Source organism: Cnephaeus nilssonii, assembly GCF_951640355.1.
Source record: "Cnephaeus nilssonii genome assembly, chromosome: 17".
Taxonomy (NCBI): Eukaryota; Metazoa; Chordata; class Mammalia; order Chiroptera; family Vespertilionidae; genus Cnephaeus; species Cnephaeus nilssonii.
This window is the reverse complement of record NC_137088.1, coordinates 1,601,209-1,619,770: the sequence shown is the minus strand read 5'-3', so window position 1 is coordinate 1,619,770 and position 18,562 is coordinate 1,601,209. Positions and strand designations below refer to the sequence as shown.

Genomic DNA, 18,562 nt, shown 5'->3' with positions numbered 1-18,562 from the left:
ATGCAGGCGTTCTGCACCGCCCCAGCAGCTCCGGGCCTCTGGGCAGCGTGGGAAGGCGGAAAGGCGGCTCCAGTCCGGAGTGAAGACGGTGCCGGCAGCCAGGGGAAGGAAGGCCCGTTCTTGCACAAATCTTTGTGCATCGGGCCTCTAATATAACAATAACAAGAATGTTAGAATGAGAAAGCCATTCTCATCCTGTTACCACAGCCCAACTTTGTTCATTGTTAAATTGCTAGCATGTACATTTTGTCCATAATCATATGTATTTCATTTGGGAAAACCTTAGTATATGTGTTTTTTTTTGGCTTTGATTTTATATTTAGTGCTGCAATATGAGATTACTAGGTTGAGAGGTCCATATTTATTATGACTCTCAAAGAGTTATACCATCAGCAGTGTGGCATGTAGGCAACAAACATTCTCATATGTAATTTTTATTTTTATTGGAAGTCTACAGATTTTTTTTAAAATATTTTTTTTATTGATTTCAGAAAGGAAGGTAAAGGGAGAGAGATAGAAACATCCATGATGAGAGAGAATCATTGGTCAGCTGCCTCCTGCACGCCCCACACTGGGGACTGAGCGTGCATCCCGGGGCGTGTGCCCTCATTGGGAATTGAACCAGTGACCTCCTGGTTCATAGGTTGACATTCAACCACTGAGCTACATTGGCCAGGCCTCACATTTGATTTTTTAAATATTTTGTCTTTAACATAAACAAGCTGCCACTGTTGATTCAGTTACATCTTTCTTGCAGGGAGGAATGAAATTCTCAGTACAGACAGGTCAGCTGAGAAGAAAACTAGAACAAGGGTTTCTTCTCCAACACAGTCAGTCCTCTTGGGCATTCAGTCACATGTCTGTGGCTAGCACCTAATCAGTTGGCTCCATAATTCCATCTCCTTTCTCCCTTCTCATTTTCCAGCTACCTACTATCTCTTTCTGTCCCGTGTTACTCAGCCCCCACATGCGGCACCTGTGTAGAAACACATTAGGCTAGCTGCTTGGAATTCCAGGTTTCTCATAGGATGTCCTGAGAGTTCTGTGATCATGAGTAAGCCACCTGACTGTTGAGTCGCCTTCATTTTGCAGGTGACGTCAGGGTTCTAGAAGTAACTGCAAGCATTTGGAAGCACCAAAGCACTTTACACAGTGGGCTGAACTCAAAACCTCCTCTTACAGTCTTCAGTCCTTATCCCGTTGCAGTGGGGGTCACAGTGATTGCTCTCGTGCCTTTAGGAAACACAAGGCACCTTTCTGGTCAAGAAGAGATGAGGGGCCCGGCCAGCATGGCTAGTGGTTGAGCATCAACCTATGAACCAAGAGGTCACTGGTTCGATTCCTGGTCAGGGCACGTGCTCAGTTGCAGGCTCGATCCCAGTTGGCAGCATGCAGGAGGCAGCCAATCAGTGATTCTCTCTCATCATTGATATTTCTATCTCTCTCTCCCTCTCCCTTCCTCTCTGAAAACAATAAAAATATATTTTTTTTAAAAAAAGAAAAGATCAGGGGGCAACAGTGCATTTCAGCCGGCAGCACATTGGGGCCTGTCCTGCACGGAGTCCATCCGTGCAGGGTGCTGCCACTGTAACCTGAGTCCGTTCTCTGCGTTGAAGCTTGGACACGAGTGTTCCCGGGGCCTGGGAGACTGGTTTTGTGCAGACACCTGGCCCAGTGTGACAAACGGGTTGAAATGTGCTGAGATGTTTGCGCCTGTTGTCAGGTAATGGCCCCCTTGTCCAGCTTAGATTGCCACACGGCACGGAAAGCAGGGCCCGGTTGGTTTCTCCAATGCCTGGTACATGCATGTTGCTGGTTTTATCCTGTCATCCCCTCCAGAGAGAGTAGCTGTCGGGTGCTCTGTGCCGTGAGCTCAGTTGGGAAAGTCAGGACGCGTGTTTGGAGCCAGTCATGGCCTTGCTGTTCTCCTGGGAGCACTCTCTGCACCTGGAGGTCTTGAAACAACCAGGATCTTATCCACAGAAATGTAGGGACCCTGACTTAAAACCTTGCGTAATGGCCTGAGTCTTTCTTGCACTGCCAGCTTTGAATGTAGCTGACCCTGGCAAGATAGGGGAGCCCTCCTAGCAGGGAGAGGACCCCTTCAGTGAAGGTGCTGGATCTGGCAGAGGGCATCACAGCCCAGCTTCCTGCCTCAGCACCTCGGAGCCCCACAGGGAGGGGCGCTGAAGAGCAGCGTGGACAGCGCCTTGGGAGGCATCCCGAGTCCAGGTGACCCTGTCCCGGAACATGTCTACCAAAGTGGGGAGGCCCATTTCGACATGTGACGGACCTTCGGAAGCATCCACACCCAGGAACCATTCGTCAGGAGCCAGACTGAACACCCAGGAGGCTTGGAGGGGCCAGGGGGTGGGATGTAGGAGAGCGTGAATGAGCTGCACCATCCTGAGGTCAGACCAGCTGTGAGGATGGGGGGGGTCAGTATCTCCTCGCCCCTCACCAAGCTGACGATGTGTCCAGATGGAAGAGCAAGGAGCCTACGGAGGTGGCAGGAGACGCATCCCGGGGCGGGGGCGGAGGGTGGAAGAGACAGCCGTCGACCTTAGAGACTGAAAGAAGGGTGTGGAGGTGCTGGGAGAAAGGGGTATTCCAGGCACCGAAGGGAGAGCTCCTTGGGCCCGACGGGCCTCTGCCCAGAGGGTGTGACAGTCCACTGGTCAGAAGAGGTCGCGAGGCGGCTGCGGTGCTGGGCACCTTGAAAGAGGACCCAGGCCCAGAGCCCAGGCGTGAGAGGCGTGTCCTCCCACCTGACGTGACGCTCTCATTCGACGTTTTTGTGAGTAGTCCAGGCGGAGCCAGGCGCCTTCCCCTCAGCTTAGGCTCCTACCCCAGCTGGTGTCTTTCCTCCCCACCGACTCACACGCACGCTAGTCTCCATGTGTTCCCGTTGGGGCAGCATGACCAGACAAATGGAGATGGTTGCGTGAGACGACAAATGACAGTTCGGTTTTTACTTGTCTTGCCTTGTACACCTGGTAGAATATTATTTACAGTTTGATTTCCCCTCTCGTTCATCCACTGGATGTTACTTATAATTAAAGTAGAGGCCCGATGCACGAAATTCATGCAAGGGGCTTGGCCCTTGCCGCCGGCTTCTTCCGGAAGGTCATCCGGATGGTCATTGTTGATTGAGAATTATTGATCAGCTGCCTCCTGCACACCCCCTACTGGGAATAATCCCACAACCCAGGCATGTGCCCTGACCAGGAATTGAACCATGACCTCCTGGTTCATAGGTCGACGCTCAACCATTGAACCACACTGGCTGGGCCAACATCCCCTTTTGAAAGTGGGTAGTGGGCCCTGGCCAGATTAGTTCTGTTGTTTTGAGCATTGTCCCAATACACCAAAGTTGCGAGTTCAATCCCCAGTCAGGGCACATACAAGAATCTCAACCAATGAATGCATAAACAAGTGGAACAAAAAAATCAATGGCTCTCTCTCCCTCCCATCCCCATCCCTCTCCCTCCCTCTAAAAAACACACACAAGCCACAAAAGTGGGTAGTGGGATTAACCTGGCCCTTTGTCCTTCATTCTTCTCCCACAGGTAGAGTTGGCTTTGTGGGACACAGCTGGGCAGGAGGATTATGATCGCTTGAGGCCCCTCTCCTACCCGGACACGGATGTCATCCTGATGTGCTTCTCCATCGACAGCCCTGACAGTTTAGGTGAGGAGCTCTGCAGCCTGCGTGCCTGGCTGACACCCAGTCCCAGGCCCTTTCGGCATCGAGCAGACACGAGCATCAGAGAAGGAATCGCCAGTGGCCAGAGTCCTAGCGCCTGAGTCTGTGTAACGGCCTGGGCCTTTCAGCCTGCTCTCCCGTGGCTGCTCTGCGTCCACTTTGTAAAGCAGGGAGTTCCAAATACAGAACCAGCTTTTGGACTGAGATTTGGGGAAGGTTTTCAGGGTGCCTGTACCTTTCTTTAGTGCTTCGTGTTGCCTCCCTGTATCTAGACTGGGGACTTGCTATTTCCGGTGGTGTTTTCAAGTCCTCTCTCAGCCCTTTTCCAAAGCGTCTTAGCTAATAATGAGAGACTTGGGCCTGCCATATTAGCTCAGTTGGTCACATGTTTCAGAAGCCACTTTCCTTCAGAAAATGACTGACTAATGCTGACCTCACACTCGATAAAACAAGGCACTAGCCTTAAAGTCAGAGAGTGAGCAGCTTGCTTATAAAATACAGTCTCAGATCACAATCAGCACCGTTTACATTACCATCGCACTAAGTGCTTTACATGCATTGCCTCAGAGTAACCCAGTGTAAGGTAGGTATACTATCTTCCCCATCTTATAAAGTCATCCCTGACACTGAGGTGTCCGAGGGAGGGTGTGGGGCCTGAACCCAGCCCGCTCAGCCACCTTGATGTCCATACAGCCATACTCCAGGGCCGCAAGGAGCTGAGCTGGCTGTCACTCACGTTCAGGGCTCGTGAGCCATTGGAAATACCATAACCCGCAGGGCAGGGACATGCTGAGGCCCAGGAGCAAGGTGGAGAGAACATGTGGACTCCGGGCCAGCTGCAGCCCCCGAATGGGGTGTGGTCAGAATCCCTGCCAGCTGGACGGTGATGGCCACGGGAGCCTCCCTGCGTGGGCAGTGGCCCCATTGCGGATCCCCCTGGGCACTGACTGGATCCTTTGCTGCTCCGGAGTCTTCTCCTGGGCCCCTCCACAGGAGCTGTGCTTGGTGGTGGGACTGACAGAAGCTGGTGGTTCTGTGCTTAAGGGTAGGGGGTAAATTTTGCCTTTTCCCGGCACAATTAAAACTAGTTTTAAAAGTCGTGAAATTCCATTAAAAAATGTCCAGCATAATTCTCAAGTCGTTTCTTTGTAGTTTAATTAGGGATCTTGGAGATTCTTGAAGATAGGACTTTATGTATCCCCGAATTATGTGCATTTCACTATTTTCAGAAAACATCCCAGAAAAGTGGACTCCGGAAGTCAAGCATTTCTGTCCCAACGTGCCCATCATCCTGGTTGGGAACAAGAAGGATCTTCGAAACGATGAGCACACAAGGCGGGAGCTGGCCAAGATGAAGCAGGCATGGCCGGGGCCGGGTTCTCTCTCCGTGCGGCATTCTGTTCAGTTCGCACCTGGGGATATGTTGTCCTTGATTGGGGGCAGCGGTGGGAGTGGGGTGGAGAGAAGACATTGATTGATCGTACACACCCTGACCGGGAATCGAACCCGCCACCTTTCAGTGTACAGGACGGCACTCCAACCAGCTGAGCCACACTGGCAGGTCTTGTAGCATTCTTGAACCCGAGGACCCGTGGGGAGGTTCAGGGAGCCCAACAGAAACCTCTCTCTCACTGCCTGGGGTCTAGTCATGTGAGACGGAATCTCCCCTGTGAGGTGGTGCTGTGCCCCCACGGATTGCCTGCCTCGGAAGGGACCATCACCTCAGTCGCCAATGCTCCAAATGCAGGAACTTCATCGGGCTCTTGAGTTCCCTCTTCAGTTATTACCTTGGTGTATGTGAGGCCAAAAATAAACTGGTGGCAACTGAAAGGTTGGGCAATTCTGAGGGCAGGGAGTCTAGGCAAAGAGCCCTGGTGCCTTTAAAAAGTGATGATGGAGGTGGCCGCAGGAGGAGAGTCTGGAGGCCCTCACCCCAGGTTCTCCCACTGAGGTTTCTCTGCCTGAATGTCAAGGTCAGGATCTGTTTCCTCCCAGGGGCATTCTCTCTGGGAAGCTGCAGGCGGACCAGGGGCTTACCTGGATCGGCAGCTTGAGTCATTTTGCCCTTCATTCCCTCCTTAACGTTAACCTACAGGGCTTCTCTGGCCTCTCCCCAGAGAAGAGCTCATTGGAGAGGGACGTTATATTGGGTTGGGGCTCACTGCATATGAATTTCATAGACCGAACTCCAGTTTGGGGATGTGGTAGCTTTTAAAGAGGTCTTAGCTGGATTTAAATACACCTACTCACTGTATGTATGTCACAGCGGTAACTAACTACTCATTGTCTGTAACCCTCTTCTCTCTTTGCTAGGAGCCAGTAAAACCGGAAGAAGGCAGAGATATGGCAAACAGGATTGGCGCATTTGGGTACATGGAGTGTTCGGCAAAGACCAAAGATGGAGTGAGGGAGGTTTTCGAAATGGCCACAAGAGCTGCTCTGCAGGCCAGGCGTGGGAAGAAGAAGTCCGGGTGCCTTGTGTTGTGAGCCGCCGCAGGCACAGCCGCGCAGCTCGCTCTGAAGTGCTGTTCGTTAATCCTAGCGTATGATTCCTGGCCTTTCATTCACCTATAATTTACCTGAGATTACAAATCAGAAGTCATCTTGCTACCAGTATTTAGAAGCCAACCATGATTATTAATGATCCAGCCCACCTGGCCCGCCGGTCCTCTGACACCGCTCTAACAGCCCTCCTCTGCACTCCCACCCGACACACCAGGCGCTAATTCAAGGAATTCCTTAACTTCTTGCTTCTTTCTAGAAAGAGAAATGGTAACTTTTGTGAGTTAGGCTGTAACTACTTCATAACTAACATGCCTTCCTGTCATCTGTCAGCTGCAAGGTGCTCTGGTGAGCTGCCGCTCCAGAGCTTCACTCCTGAGCAGGTGCATTGTCCGCCTCTGGAGTGGGCATCCCGTTTTTCCAAAACGCTCAGCCAGAGGCCAAGTTCATGCAGCTGCGGCAAAGTTACAGTTCTGTGGTTTCATGTTAGTTACCTTATAGTTACTGTGTAATTAGTGCCACTTAATGTATGTTACCAAAAAATAAATATATCTACCCCAAACTAGATGTAGTATTTTTTGTATAATTGGATTTCCTAATACTGATATTTGTCATCCCCACAGAAAGTGTATTGGTTTTTTTAAAAAGAAAGTGTATTTGAAAATAAAGTCAGATGGAAAATTCATTTTTAAAATTCCCGCTTTGTCGGTTTCTCTAATAAAAGATGGCCATGTCACCTGTTTTCAGCCCCACATGTCCCCGTACCCCTCCCCAGAGCTGGGCTGAGTAAGTAGGAATTTGGTTTCGTGCCTGAGGCCTGTAGTCGCTTCCGAAGGCCGCACGAGCTGCCGCCCCTGCACTGCGGGTCTGGCTCTGGGTCTCCTGCTCCTCACTGTGCCAGGTTCCTCGGGGGAGCCACCAGTTCTCTGTGGCATCGGGCTCTCCTCCAGCTGACTGAACTGTTTTTCTGTACCAGTTAACTTTTCCAACTACTAATAGAATAAAGGCAGTTTTCTAAACTTCCTGGATCCGGTGTTTGTGTTCCTCTCTCCAGGGCTGGGGGTGGGGGGTGGGCTGGGCTCAGCTCACCGCCGAAGCTTCCTGCAGGGTGCACAGTACCAGCGGGCCCACCACCCTTCTCTGATGCCACCACCTGGCTCCTAGAACATGGAGACGATCGTCTAGTGTCATTCAAGTTCAGCATTGCGGGGGTGGGGGGGCGGGCGGGCGGTGCAGCCTACTGCGGAGACCGGAGGGCACGCCAGGACGGAGCTCCAGATGGAGGTGGTTGGGTACGGAGGATGGCCTGAAGTCGGCAGGGCCCTCCTGGCCCTTCATGCTCACGGCTGTTCTCAGACCTGGGGCGAGCCCTCCCTCTAGGCTGTACAAGGAGAAGGGGGGCTAGAGGGCTGGGCCTGAACACGGTGCAGGGAACTGAACTGGCGCTGGCCTCAGGGCCAGGCGCTGCCTGCTGGCACTGCCCACCCTCCTCAACCTTCCTAAACCTTCCTAAAACTCGTCCTAGAAGAACCGCCTTGGCAGGTGCTGCCAACCGCGCCATCACCACAAGCCACAACTTGCTCGGCACCGGTAGCAGGAGGACACGCGGGAACAGCAACATGGAAGGGCTGGGGGCCAGGAGCAGCGCCAGGTGCTGTCAACTGCAGCCTCCAACAGGAGCCTTGGAGGCCTGCCCTGGCGCCCGGCAGGATAACGGGTCGCAGCAGCGCCCGGCCGTGCGGCCCGGGCCCGACCCGACTTGCCCGCAGCTCCGCAGGGTCGGGGCGGTGTCTGCATCCGGCCAGGTCGCCCCCTCCCGCCGCGCCGGTCACCAGCCCAGGGAGGCCGGATGGGGCGGGGCGGAGGGGGCGGAGCTGCGCGTCCCACGTGACGCCATGGCCTGCCTGTTAAAAGGCGATGCACCCCGGGTCCCCTTGTGTTCCCGTCCCCAGCGCACCCTCCTCTGCCCTCCCCACGCCATGTGCGCCGCTCCGCTGTTGGCGGCCGCGCAGGCGGCTGCGGCCCCGCGCTCGGTGCACGCGTTCTCTGCGCGCCCGCTGGCCGGCGGGGAGCCCGTGAGCCTGGGCTCCCTGCGGGGCAAGGTGCTGCTCATCGAGAACGTGGCCTCGCTCTGAGGCACGACCGTCCGCGACTACACCCAGATGAACGAGCTGCAGCGGCGCCTCGGGCCGCGGGGCCTGGTCGTGCTCGGCTTCCCGTGCAACCAGTTCGGGCATCAGGTGCGCGGGGCGGAGCGGGCTGGGGTGGCGGCGCGGGCGGGGCTGGGAGCGCTGCCCGGCAGTCGCCGTCCGCAGCCTCACGCCCGGGGCGCGGAGAGGCCGCCGCAGGCCCGCTTCCCCCCGGCGCTGGGCCGGGCTGGGGTGCGGGCCCGCCCCGGGTGGTGCAAGGTTGTGCAAGGTGGGCGGGGCCCGTGAGTCATCCAAAACCCCCGTTTGCGGTTTCCGCTCGAGGCCCAGGGCCCAGCCGCTCTCTCCTCCCGCAGGAGAACGGCAAGAACGAGGAGATCCTGAACTCCCTCAAGTACGTCAGGCCTGGCGGCGGGTTCGAGCCCAACTTCACGCTCTTCGAGAAGTGCGAGGTGAACGGCGCGCAGGCGCACCCCCTCTTCGTCTTCCTGCGCCAGGCTCTGCCCGCACCCAGTGACGACCCCACTGCGCTCATGACAGACCCCAAGTTCATCATCTGGTCCCCCGTGTGCCGCAACGACGTGTCCTGGAACTTCGAGAAGTTCCTGGTGGGCCCGGACGGCGTGCCCGTGCGCCGGTACAGCCGCCGCTTTCCCACCATTGACATCGAGCCCGACATAGAAGCCCTGCTGGCCAAGGCGCCCAGCAGCGCCTAGGGCGCCCCCGCTCCCCACCGGCCCTCTGGGGGGTTATCCATGAAGGTGTTGCCTCTAAACCTACACGGAGGAATGCCCGATGTCCAGCTGAATCCCCCCAGATGGGCCCTGGTCCTGTCCGCCCCGGCCTCCCCCCCCCCCCCCCGCCCCCCACCCATGGCTTTCCCCAATAAACGTCTGGTATCAGCAGAACTCTGTCCCGTGTCTGTGTCAGCGTCAGCGTCCGCTGGGACACCCTTCCCATCGCCTCGTTGTCATGGGGCTGGGAGCTGGAGCCCCCCACCCTCTACTCCTGGCCAGCCTGAGCTTCCTCTCCCTCCTCTGCAGCGTGTGGGGGCCCCTCTCCCCGGTGGGCACCTGGCTCCTGTCCCAGGGTCTCCCCTCTCCCAGGCCACGCCGTAGGGCCATCCCGGGAACCTGTTAGGGGAGAAGGCGGCTGACGCCTAGCCCAGCGGTGAGCCCCTCCCTGAGTGCTTGCTGGGTGTGAAGGACCTTCACACAGAATCGCACCCGCATAGGCTCCCACTCGGGAGTCTGGCTTCTCCGAGCGTTGGGCCCGCACCAGCCTGGTTTACACGGCGGGAGCTCATGCAGCAGGACACGTTCTCCCCGTTCCTTTGCTGGACCTTTGCACTTTGCTGCCTGGTGCTTCCATCCGCTCCGATGCTGCCCTCACCGTTGCTGCCTCTCGTGTATGCGGAGGGAGAAGAGTATATGCCACTGGCCCTCTGGCCGCGCCCTGCATGGCACTTGGCAGTTAGTGGCAAATGCAGGGCCAGGCTCCGGGTAGGAACTTATCTTGGAGGCCAGCTGCTGCCTCTGAGGTGTGGCTCAAGTCCCGCCTCACCGTCTGTGGGTCCTGCTTCTGTAATCTCCCCTGCGGCCCTGGGACCACCTCCTGTCAAAGCGTGAGGGCCTCTCCAGGGCTCGGATGCAGCTTCCGGGGGCAGACAGGACCCAGGTGCATGAATGTGGGCCAGAGGTTTGGGGCCCTGGCATTCACGCCCACGGCGGTGGTTCAGGTCTCTTCTGTGTCTGAACCAACTCTCGGGACTCCTTCAGCCCTAAGCTGCAATCTTTGCTGCGCCCTCCCCCTCTCCTCGGCCCTGAGGTTAGGGGTGAAGGCCTCTGCATCTGTTCCGTTCTTCCTTTGGATCCCACCCTACCTGTCCTCTCAGAACTCAGGATCTGCTTCCCCCCAGGATGAGAGTCTGGAAGGTGGACTGGGGCTGGCCATCTCCGGGCCCACGGGGCCTGGCATGTGACGTGAATCAGCAAATGTTTGTCAATATGAAGAGAACTTCCCCCTCAAGCAGGACCAGGGCCTTTTGATCATTTGTGGCCTCCAAATCTGATTCCTGGAATGGAGAATAGCAACCTATACATCTGGGTGTGTCTGGGTTTACCCAACCCACCTGTGACCTCCTACACCCCCCATTTCTTCGCTAGAAGCCCTTTGCCCCCAGCCCGCCACTCCATTCCGTCCTGTGCCACGGGCTGTGCTGGGGCAGGGTCACAGTCCTCGGGCGGAAAGACGGCGTCGTTACTGAAGGCACCGTCAGCTCTGTGAGGCCGCCCGGGTGCTCTGAGGGCCGGGCTTGCGGGGGACGATCACGCTTTGCCTCCTGGAGGAAGCCACAAAAGGAGGGCACGAAGGTGGGCGAGGAACAGGCTGGTGGAGGGTAGACTGGCGGCGAGCCGTGTGCAGGGGCCTGGGGTGGGAAGGTGGCCTCATCAACAGTTGGACAACACGAGGAGCAGGTTGGGGGAGGGGGGTTGTTGGGATGCAGGTGCGGTGCATGAGACTTCCCCATGGCAATATTCAGGGCGGGTGGTTACGAGCGGCTCAGAAAAGGAGGATGTTGGAGACAGAGGTCTGGCCAGGGGAACAGTGAGAGCATTGGGGAGGACGGCGGCCAGAAGAAGATGAGGCGTGTAGGCCTGATTCACAGCCCTTCCGGGTGAGGTGGGGGAGAGGTGCGGGGGGGAGGAGGGGCGGGGACAGGGAACCGAGGGAAGGCATGCTCTGTAAAGGGTGTTCAGCTGGGTCAAGTGTTAACTGTGCGTGTTCCCCAGCAAGTGTGGCTCCTGGGAGGCAGCTGGAGCTGACGCCAGAGAGCCAAGTGCCCTGATGCTCCAGGTCCTGCTCCAGGAGCTAAATATCTAGCGCGCCAGACTCCCCTGGGCCGGCGTGGATCCGGGGTTGAGCGTTGTTGACCTATGAAGCAGGAGGTCACAGTTCGATTCCCAGTCAGGGCACACATACTGGGATTGCAGGCTCCATCCCCAGTGGGGGGGTGTGCAGGAGGCAGCCGATCAGTGATTCTCTCATCATAGATGTTTCTCTTTCTCCCTCTCCCTTCTTCTCTGAAATCAATTCAAAAAAATTTTTTTAAAAAAGAATCACCTGCCCTAACCGGTTTGGCTCAGGGGATAGAGCGTCGGCCTGCGGACTGAAGGGTCCCAGGTTCGATTCAGGTCAAGGGCATGTAACTTGGTTGTGGGCACATCCCCAATAGGGGGTGTGCAGGAGGCAGCTGATTGATGTTTCTCTATCATCGATGTTTCTAACTCTGTCCCTCTCCCTTCCTCTCTGTAAAAAATCAATAAAATATATTTAAAAATAAAAAAGAATCACCTGGATTCTTGCTAAACCTCCTCAGTGACCTACAGCTGAGGTCGGAGAGAATGCCTGCTCCATTCTCCCCTTTCCTGCAAAGGGCCAGTGTGGCTCCGCCCCACAACCTGGTGCGGCTCTAGGATGGGAACCCAGAGCTTTCCGACCTGCCTCCAGCCTTTCCCCAGGCTGGCTGGGGACTCCCCCTCCTCACCCACTCTTTCCCCTCTCGGTTTATGCCTTGGGCTACCCGGGGGGTGGGGGGACCTGCTGAGCTGACCCTGGTGGGTGAGTATTCTCAGACTTCAAGTTGCCTCCCTCCCTTCATGGACAGTCCTTTCCACTCTATTCCTCAGGAAGACTCCGAACAAAGCCAGTTACCCAGGGGAAGCCGGACACCTTCCCCAACACAGACACACACACTTTCCTGCACACACGCATTCCCTATCATCCAACCATGTAACTGACCCACCCCACCCCACCCCACCCCACGGTGACTCGGCATAAACAGTAAAATGGGAGGAACCCAGGGCGCCGGCCTGAGGCGCTGCCTTGGGTAGAAGTGGCTGCCTAGGAGCGGGCAGTGGTGTGCAGGCCAGCTATTCTCAGAAGGGGTTGGACCCTGCTCTTACTCAACGAGGTCCAGAAACTTCCATGTTAGTGCTTCTTCCCGGAAATGCTGTTTGTTTGCCTTTTTTAAATGTTAAGCCTGATAAGATTATGTACATGTATTTTAAGTCACTACGATGTACAATATTTTAATGTTTTACAATTTTGTTAGTTACATCTCAATTTTTAAATAATCTGATAACATTTGGTCAGGCACTCCTTGCACAATTAGTCCTTTATCGGATGACTTCCTTATTCTGTGGAAACGTAGTTTCAAAAACAACATTTACAGCAAGATTATTTTTAGAGAAACATTCCTGGTCAGATCAGCCTAATAAATTGCATGAATGTTAACTTTTGGACTGGAAAAAGCCAACACAAAAATACCGGGCTAAAACGTCCCCCGAGAGAACACGGCGTGGGTTTTTCAGGGATGGGTGGGGTTCCTGTCTGAGCACTTTGACCATCTCCAAACGGGCTGGCAGAGCACGCTGTCCCATGGAGGTCCCACACACCTGGGCTGGCCCCACAGCAGCCCTGCTCCAGCCGGTCAGCCAGCTGCTGGACACGGGCCTGGAGTCAGGGCCGCGAGGCGGGGAGCTGGGGGCACAAATGAGCGAAGTTCTGGCTCAGTGAGTGAGTCCTCAGGTGCCCTGGCCCTGGAGGTAACATTGACGCAAACTCTGAGCTTTGACCTTCCCAAGAACTTAATTCCAGACTTGTCATGTGAGAAAGGAAAAACAAAAAGCACCAGCTCGTAGGCCACGTGCTGGTGGGTATTCTGGTAGTTGCATCAAAAGCACTAAGGCTGACATGACATGACATGACAGTGGTGTGCTGGGCAGGGGCACGGCAGCCTGTCCAACACGCATTCTGCAGACGGAAACCCCATCCCCCGAGCCCTCCCCAGGTCCGGCGTAGCTGTGGCCAGCAAGGCCAGGGCAGGAGACCACAACATGGACTCAATCCAAGTGCCTAGCTTCTGAGCGGTACCCAGGGGCAGCCCACAGCGGGTGGTATCCTCCAGGGCTGCAGGCCTCCCAGCTCCACGGGGGACAAGTGAAGGGGGCCTGAGTCTCCTGCACAGGAGGCATCCCTCTCCCAGCGTCCTCTGTCCCTAGCACGGGACGGTGAGTGTGACTCTAGACAAGCCCTGCTCCTCTGAGAATCCCTTCGCCGATGCATCATGCCCCCGCAAAGCCCAGGGGGATGTTAAGCATGCCTTTGCTCCCTACACCAATTGCTTAAGCTTCCTTCCCAGAGAAGTGTCTGCAGCATCTCCCTCCCTGTTCCTGTAGCACTTAAAAAAAAAGGTTTTATTGATTTTTAGAAAGAGAGGAAGGGAGACAGAGAGGTAGAAACATCGATGTGTCATTGATCAGCTGCCTCCTGCACGCCCCCTACTGGGGATCAAGCATGTGCCCTGACTGGGAATGGAACCCCAGACCTCTTGGTCTAGGGCAGTGATGGGCAACCTTGTGAGCTTGGTGTGTCAGACTTCGCCAAAAAACTGAGCATAACTCGGGTAGTGTGTCACTTTGAGGAAAAAACATTATTTCGCAAATGTTTCATCCTCAGGAGCAGCAAATGTTTCATCCTCGGCATGCGGCCGCCTCAGCGGCCGCGTGTCATCAGAAATGGCTACGCGTGTCAGTGCTGACACGCGTGTCATAGGTTCGCCATCACTGGTCTATGGGATGATGCTCAATCCACCGAGCCACACCAGCCGGGCTCCCGTAGCACTTTATCACACGACACAGGACATTGTCATTACATGTGAAATATTCCCCAGTCACGCAGGCTGCGAACCCCTGCAGGGGAAGGACTGGGAGTGCATAATGTATTAGTCAAATGAAAAATGACTAGTATCTGGATAATTCTTTTATTCATTCATCCAAGAAATGTCTACTGAGAATTGCTCTGTGCAAAGGGCAAACGACATACACAATTAACATCCAAATACTTGTTTATGGTTAAGACAGTGATGGCAACAGAATTAGAGGAGAAAGAGAAGACAATGGTCACACCTGGGCCTTGGTTGCCACACCCTCCTTGTCCAGTCAGGGCTGGCCACGGACAGTGACCTAACCAGGATGGACTGTGTCCACCAGCAGCAGGAGTCTCCAAGGTAGGAAGGTGATCCCACTTCCTCCTTGAAACTCTTTCAGATTTTTGCCTCTGTCACCTTCCCCAGTAACCTAACACTTTAAAAAACATATATATATATATATATACTAGCAGCCCGTTTGCACGAAGATTCGTGCAATAGACCTTCATTCACCTGGCTGCCTGCACCAGTTTTCTCCCGGCACCGGGGACCCAGGCCTTGGCTGTGGCCACCGCCTTCTGCCTTCTTTCAGGGTAGGGGCTTGGCCCCGGGCAGCGGCCTTGGCTCTGCTGCACCCCAGCCTCCCTGCTACGGATCGTAGGAGCCGACCCCCCGTGGTTGCCTTCGATCCATGCAGGCTCCCCGCTGGTGCCCAAGGCCGGGAAAGCCTCCGCCCGGGGCTTTCCCGGCCTTGGGCTCCGCCACACCCCAACGGCCCTGCAACAGTTTCCTGGTGGGCGTGGTTGGTGGGCATGGCTTGTGGGTGTAGTGAAGGTGCGGTCAATTTGCATATTACTTGATTATTAGGTAGGATACACACACACACACACACACACACACACACACGCACACACACACACACACTGAGTGGCCAGATTATTATGATCTCTGAACGCATAATCTCGCATAATCTGGCCACTCAGTGCTCAGTGTGTGTGTGTGTGTGTGTGTGTGTGTGTGTGTGTGTGTGTGTGTATTAGAGGCCCGGTGCATGAATTCGTGCATGGGTGCATGGGTGGGGTCCGGCCAGCCTGGCCAAGGGGAGGGGACATGGGCAGTTGGCTGGCCTGTCTGCTGGTCGAACTCCTGGTCCAGGGGACAATTTGCATATTAGCCTTTTATTATATAGGATATACACTGAGTGGCCAGATTATTATGCGTTCAGAGATCATAATAATCTGGCCACTCAGTGTATATTAAAAAAATACACACACACACACACACACTGCATGGCCAGATTATTATGACCACCCCATCAGTACTTTGTTGGATCACCTTTTGCCTTCAATACTGCGGCCATTCTTCTTGGCATGGACTCCACGAGATGTTGAAAGGTGATGGGAGGAATCTGACACCATGCCTGATGAAGAGCACTGTCCAGTTCTGTGAGGTTTGATGGTTGTGGAACCAGCTGCCTGATGGCTCTTTTAGCTTCGTCCCACAAATGCTCAATTGGATTGAGATCTGGGGATTGTGGGGGCCACCTAAGCAAGGTCAAGTCTCCCTCATGTTCTTGAAACCACTCCTGCACAATACGAGCACCGTGGCATGGCGCATTGTCTTGTTGGAAGAAGCCATCTCCATTGGGATACGCCATCAACATGATAGGATGAACTTGATCAGCAACGATACTTAGGTATGTTGTGCTATTCAGACGTTGTTCCACACGAATTAAAGGGCCCAAATCATGCCAGGAAAACATGCCCCAAACCATAACACTGCCCCCACCAGCTTGAAGGGTTGTAGTCATGCATGTGAGGTGCATGCTTTCATGCTGTTTCCGCCAAATTCTCACCCTGCCATCTGCATGATGCAACTGGAAACGTGATTCATCGGACCACATGACCTTTTTCCAATGCTCAACTGTCCAATCCTTGTGTTCCTGTGCGAATTGGAGACGTTTTATCTTGGTAACTGCAGACAGCAAAGGTGTTCGAACAGGCCTTCGGCTTCCATATCCCATAAGATGCAGTGTACGGCTAATTTGCCTACAAACGTCAGGTGGCCATAATAATCTGGCCACTCAGTGTATATAGACACATTAATTGATTTCAAAGAGGAAGGGAGAGGGGGAGATAGAAACATCAATGAGAGAGAATCATTGATTGGCTGCCTCCTGCACGCCCTGCAACTAGGGCATGTGTCCAACGGGCAATCAACCATGAACTCCAGGTTCAGAGATCAATGCTCAACCACTGAGCCATGCCAGTTGGGCAGTAACCTAACCCTTATGTAACAGAGGTTGTAATGGCACCGATAGGACCTTTCATTCTTCTAAAATGTACTTCCAGCTTTTAACTTCGTTACAGTCCCCTGGGCATGGTAAGGAAGCACAGGCAAGCAGGAAGCCAGTGCATGCCTCTCCTGATGCCACCTCTTATCAAAAGGTGCCCATTATCTGTGAACACCACACATGCACTGACTGCTAGCCAAGCACGGACCCGGGGTGACTTGGGAGTGCCGCCAGTGAAGTGTAGAGCACGCCATGCACCAGCCAAGGTGAGATGCTATGACTTGGGACCAAATAAAGCTTCAAGTTCACACACCCAGACCTTACCATCCTCAAACAGACCATCCCTGACCAAGATCAAAGAGTACGTGACCCATCATCAGCCAGGCCTCTTTCCTCCAGCTCCCTTCCTGCTTACCTTCCAGTTTTTTGTTGTTGTTGTTGTGGCCCACGTTCCCATGGCAACGAGTTAAGTCCTGGGGTTTGGTTATGGCGCCAAGTGAGTGCCCCAGTAGGCCTAACCTCTCCCTAGCACAGCCCTGGGGCCAGGGTGTCTCCCGAGCTGACTCACTCATTTCCTCCCAAATGTATGGGTCATCCCACAAAGGCAGGAACACACCCAGAAGCTCATTGTTAACTTTTTTTTTTTACATTTTAATCAAGCTAACTTAAAAAGTTTTAAGCCTGGCCAGTGTGGCTGAGCGTCATCAACCAGTAAACCAGGAGGTTCTGGTTCGATTCTAGGTCTGAGCGCATGCCTGGGTTGCGGGCTTGATTACAATAGTGGGGTGTGCTGGAGGCAGCCAATCAATGATTCCCTCTCATCATTGATGTTTCTCTCTCTCTCTCCCCCTTCCACTCTGAAATTCATACAAATTTTAAAACAGTTTAAAAAACTTTGGAAATGATGATCAATGATGACCTTCTGACTATGAAGTTTCACTTTCTTCCTTGAATTTTAACTACTGGCACTCTGTAACTTAATAGAAATCTTAGGAAGTACCCATAATCAGTACACTCTTTTCACAGCCTTTTAACAGCACTGAAGAGATCCAGGTTTAAAAAGATTTCCCAACGTTTCCACTTTAATAATTAGGTTTTGTCCTCCTTTCTAGTGGTGCTGAGGACTTGTCCTCATTCCTTAAGACAAATGGTACAAACGGTACAGAAGCTGCTAAAAAAAGAAGCGGGAACCAGACACTCTCCAATGTAGGTTCTGACGAAATTTCGGTCACCCAACTTTCTTTTTCCATAAATAGTAGGACTAAGGGCAGTGTTCCTCCCTTTATAACGTTTTTAACCATTTCAAAGAACTTTCGGCGTTGGCTCCCAGCTGCAGAACTACCAGCAGTGGTAACGCTGAATCCCCCTGCTGACGGAGGGCTGTTTTGTGCGCGGGTTTCCGTGGAAAACAGTGTTCAGGACACTGGACTGGTCGCAGCAAATGAAGAAGCCTGGGCACCGCCGGTGGAGGACACCCCGGGCCACGCTACCCGCCTTCCCCTCCTTCCCCCCCTTTCCATCACCCCTCCCTGGCTGCTCCTCCCTGTGACAAAGCAAGTCGCTAGCCCAGGGTGGAGGGCTCTGGAGCTTCCGGGTGTCATCTGCACCCCCCCTAAGGGGACGTGGGGACCCCGGGGCCGGCCACCCAGTGGTCAGAGACCCGGCTTGGGTGGCTGATGTCGCAGTAGGTCCCCTACGTGCCCGCCAGAACGCTGAAGTCTGGACAGAGGCCTGACTCCTCCGCCGCCAATTCCGTCCAAAGATGCCTACACCTCGTCCCTCTCTCTAAGCGGCGTCCTCGGCCGTTTCTAGCGCTCCGAGGCCAGCGGGCCGCACACTCCCAGGACAGACAGGGCGGGGGTGGCCGGGCCCAGCGCGCGGGTCAGCCGGCCATCACGTCCTCCCAGTGACCGCCTCCAGCGGAGGGGTCGTGGGCCCCGCAGCCTGACTCTGAGGTCGCGGGGCTGGACAGAGACAGGAGGGAGCTGACCCCGCGGAGCGGACACCAGGGCGGGAGGAAGTGGCCGCTCCTACCCCGCCGCGCGTCCCCACTTCCGGCCCCGCCCTGCCCCACCGCGCAAGCGCGGGAGAGGCCGGCGCGTGGGGGCGGGGAGACCAGTCGGGGCGGGCCGGCGCTCCAGGCCGCGGCGCCGGGGGAGGAGGAGCGCGCGTGCGCGCGCGCGCGCGCGAGGGGGCGTGGCCCAC

At 55.0% G+C, this 18,562-nt stretch overlaps 2 protein-coding genes across 2 annotated transcripts in view; both read left to right on the top strand.

Moving 5' to 3' along the window:
• The window catches only part of RHOA (ras homolog family member A), a 30,149-nt gene extending 22,914 nt beyond the window's left edge, over positions 1-7,235 (top strand). Inside the window, exons 4-6 of the mRNA XM_079795753.1 lie at positions 3,570-3,690; positions 4,935-5,065; positions 6,019-7,235. Coding sequence (XP_079651879.1) covers positions 3,570-3,690; positions 4,935-5,065; positions 6,019-6,192 — 426 coding nt within the window. The 3' untranslated portion in view covers positions 6,193-7,235. The remainder of the gene's footprint in view (positions 1-3,569; positions 3,691-4,934; positions 5,066-6,018) is intronic.
• Positions 7,236-8,131: 896 nt separating this feature from the next.
• On the top strand, positions 8,132-9,272 carry GPX1 (glutathione peroxidase 1). Its single transcript, XM_079795566.1, has 2 exons — positions 8,132-8,447; positions 8,711-9,272. The coding sequence occupies exons 1-2, from the start codon at positions 8,187-8,189 to the stop codon at positions 9,068-9,070; spliced, it is 621 nt and encodes a 206-aa protein (XP_079651692.1). The 5' UTR covers positions 8,132-8,186; the 3' UTR covers positions 9,071-9,272.
• Positions 9,273-18,562: the final 9,290 nt, after the last annotated feature.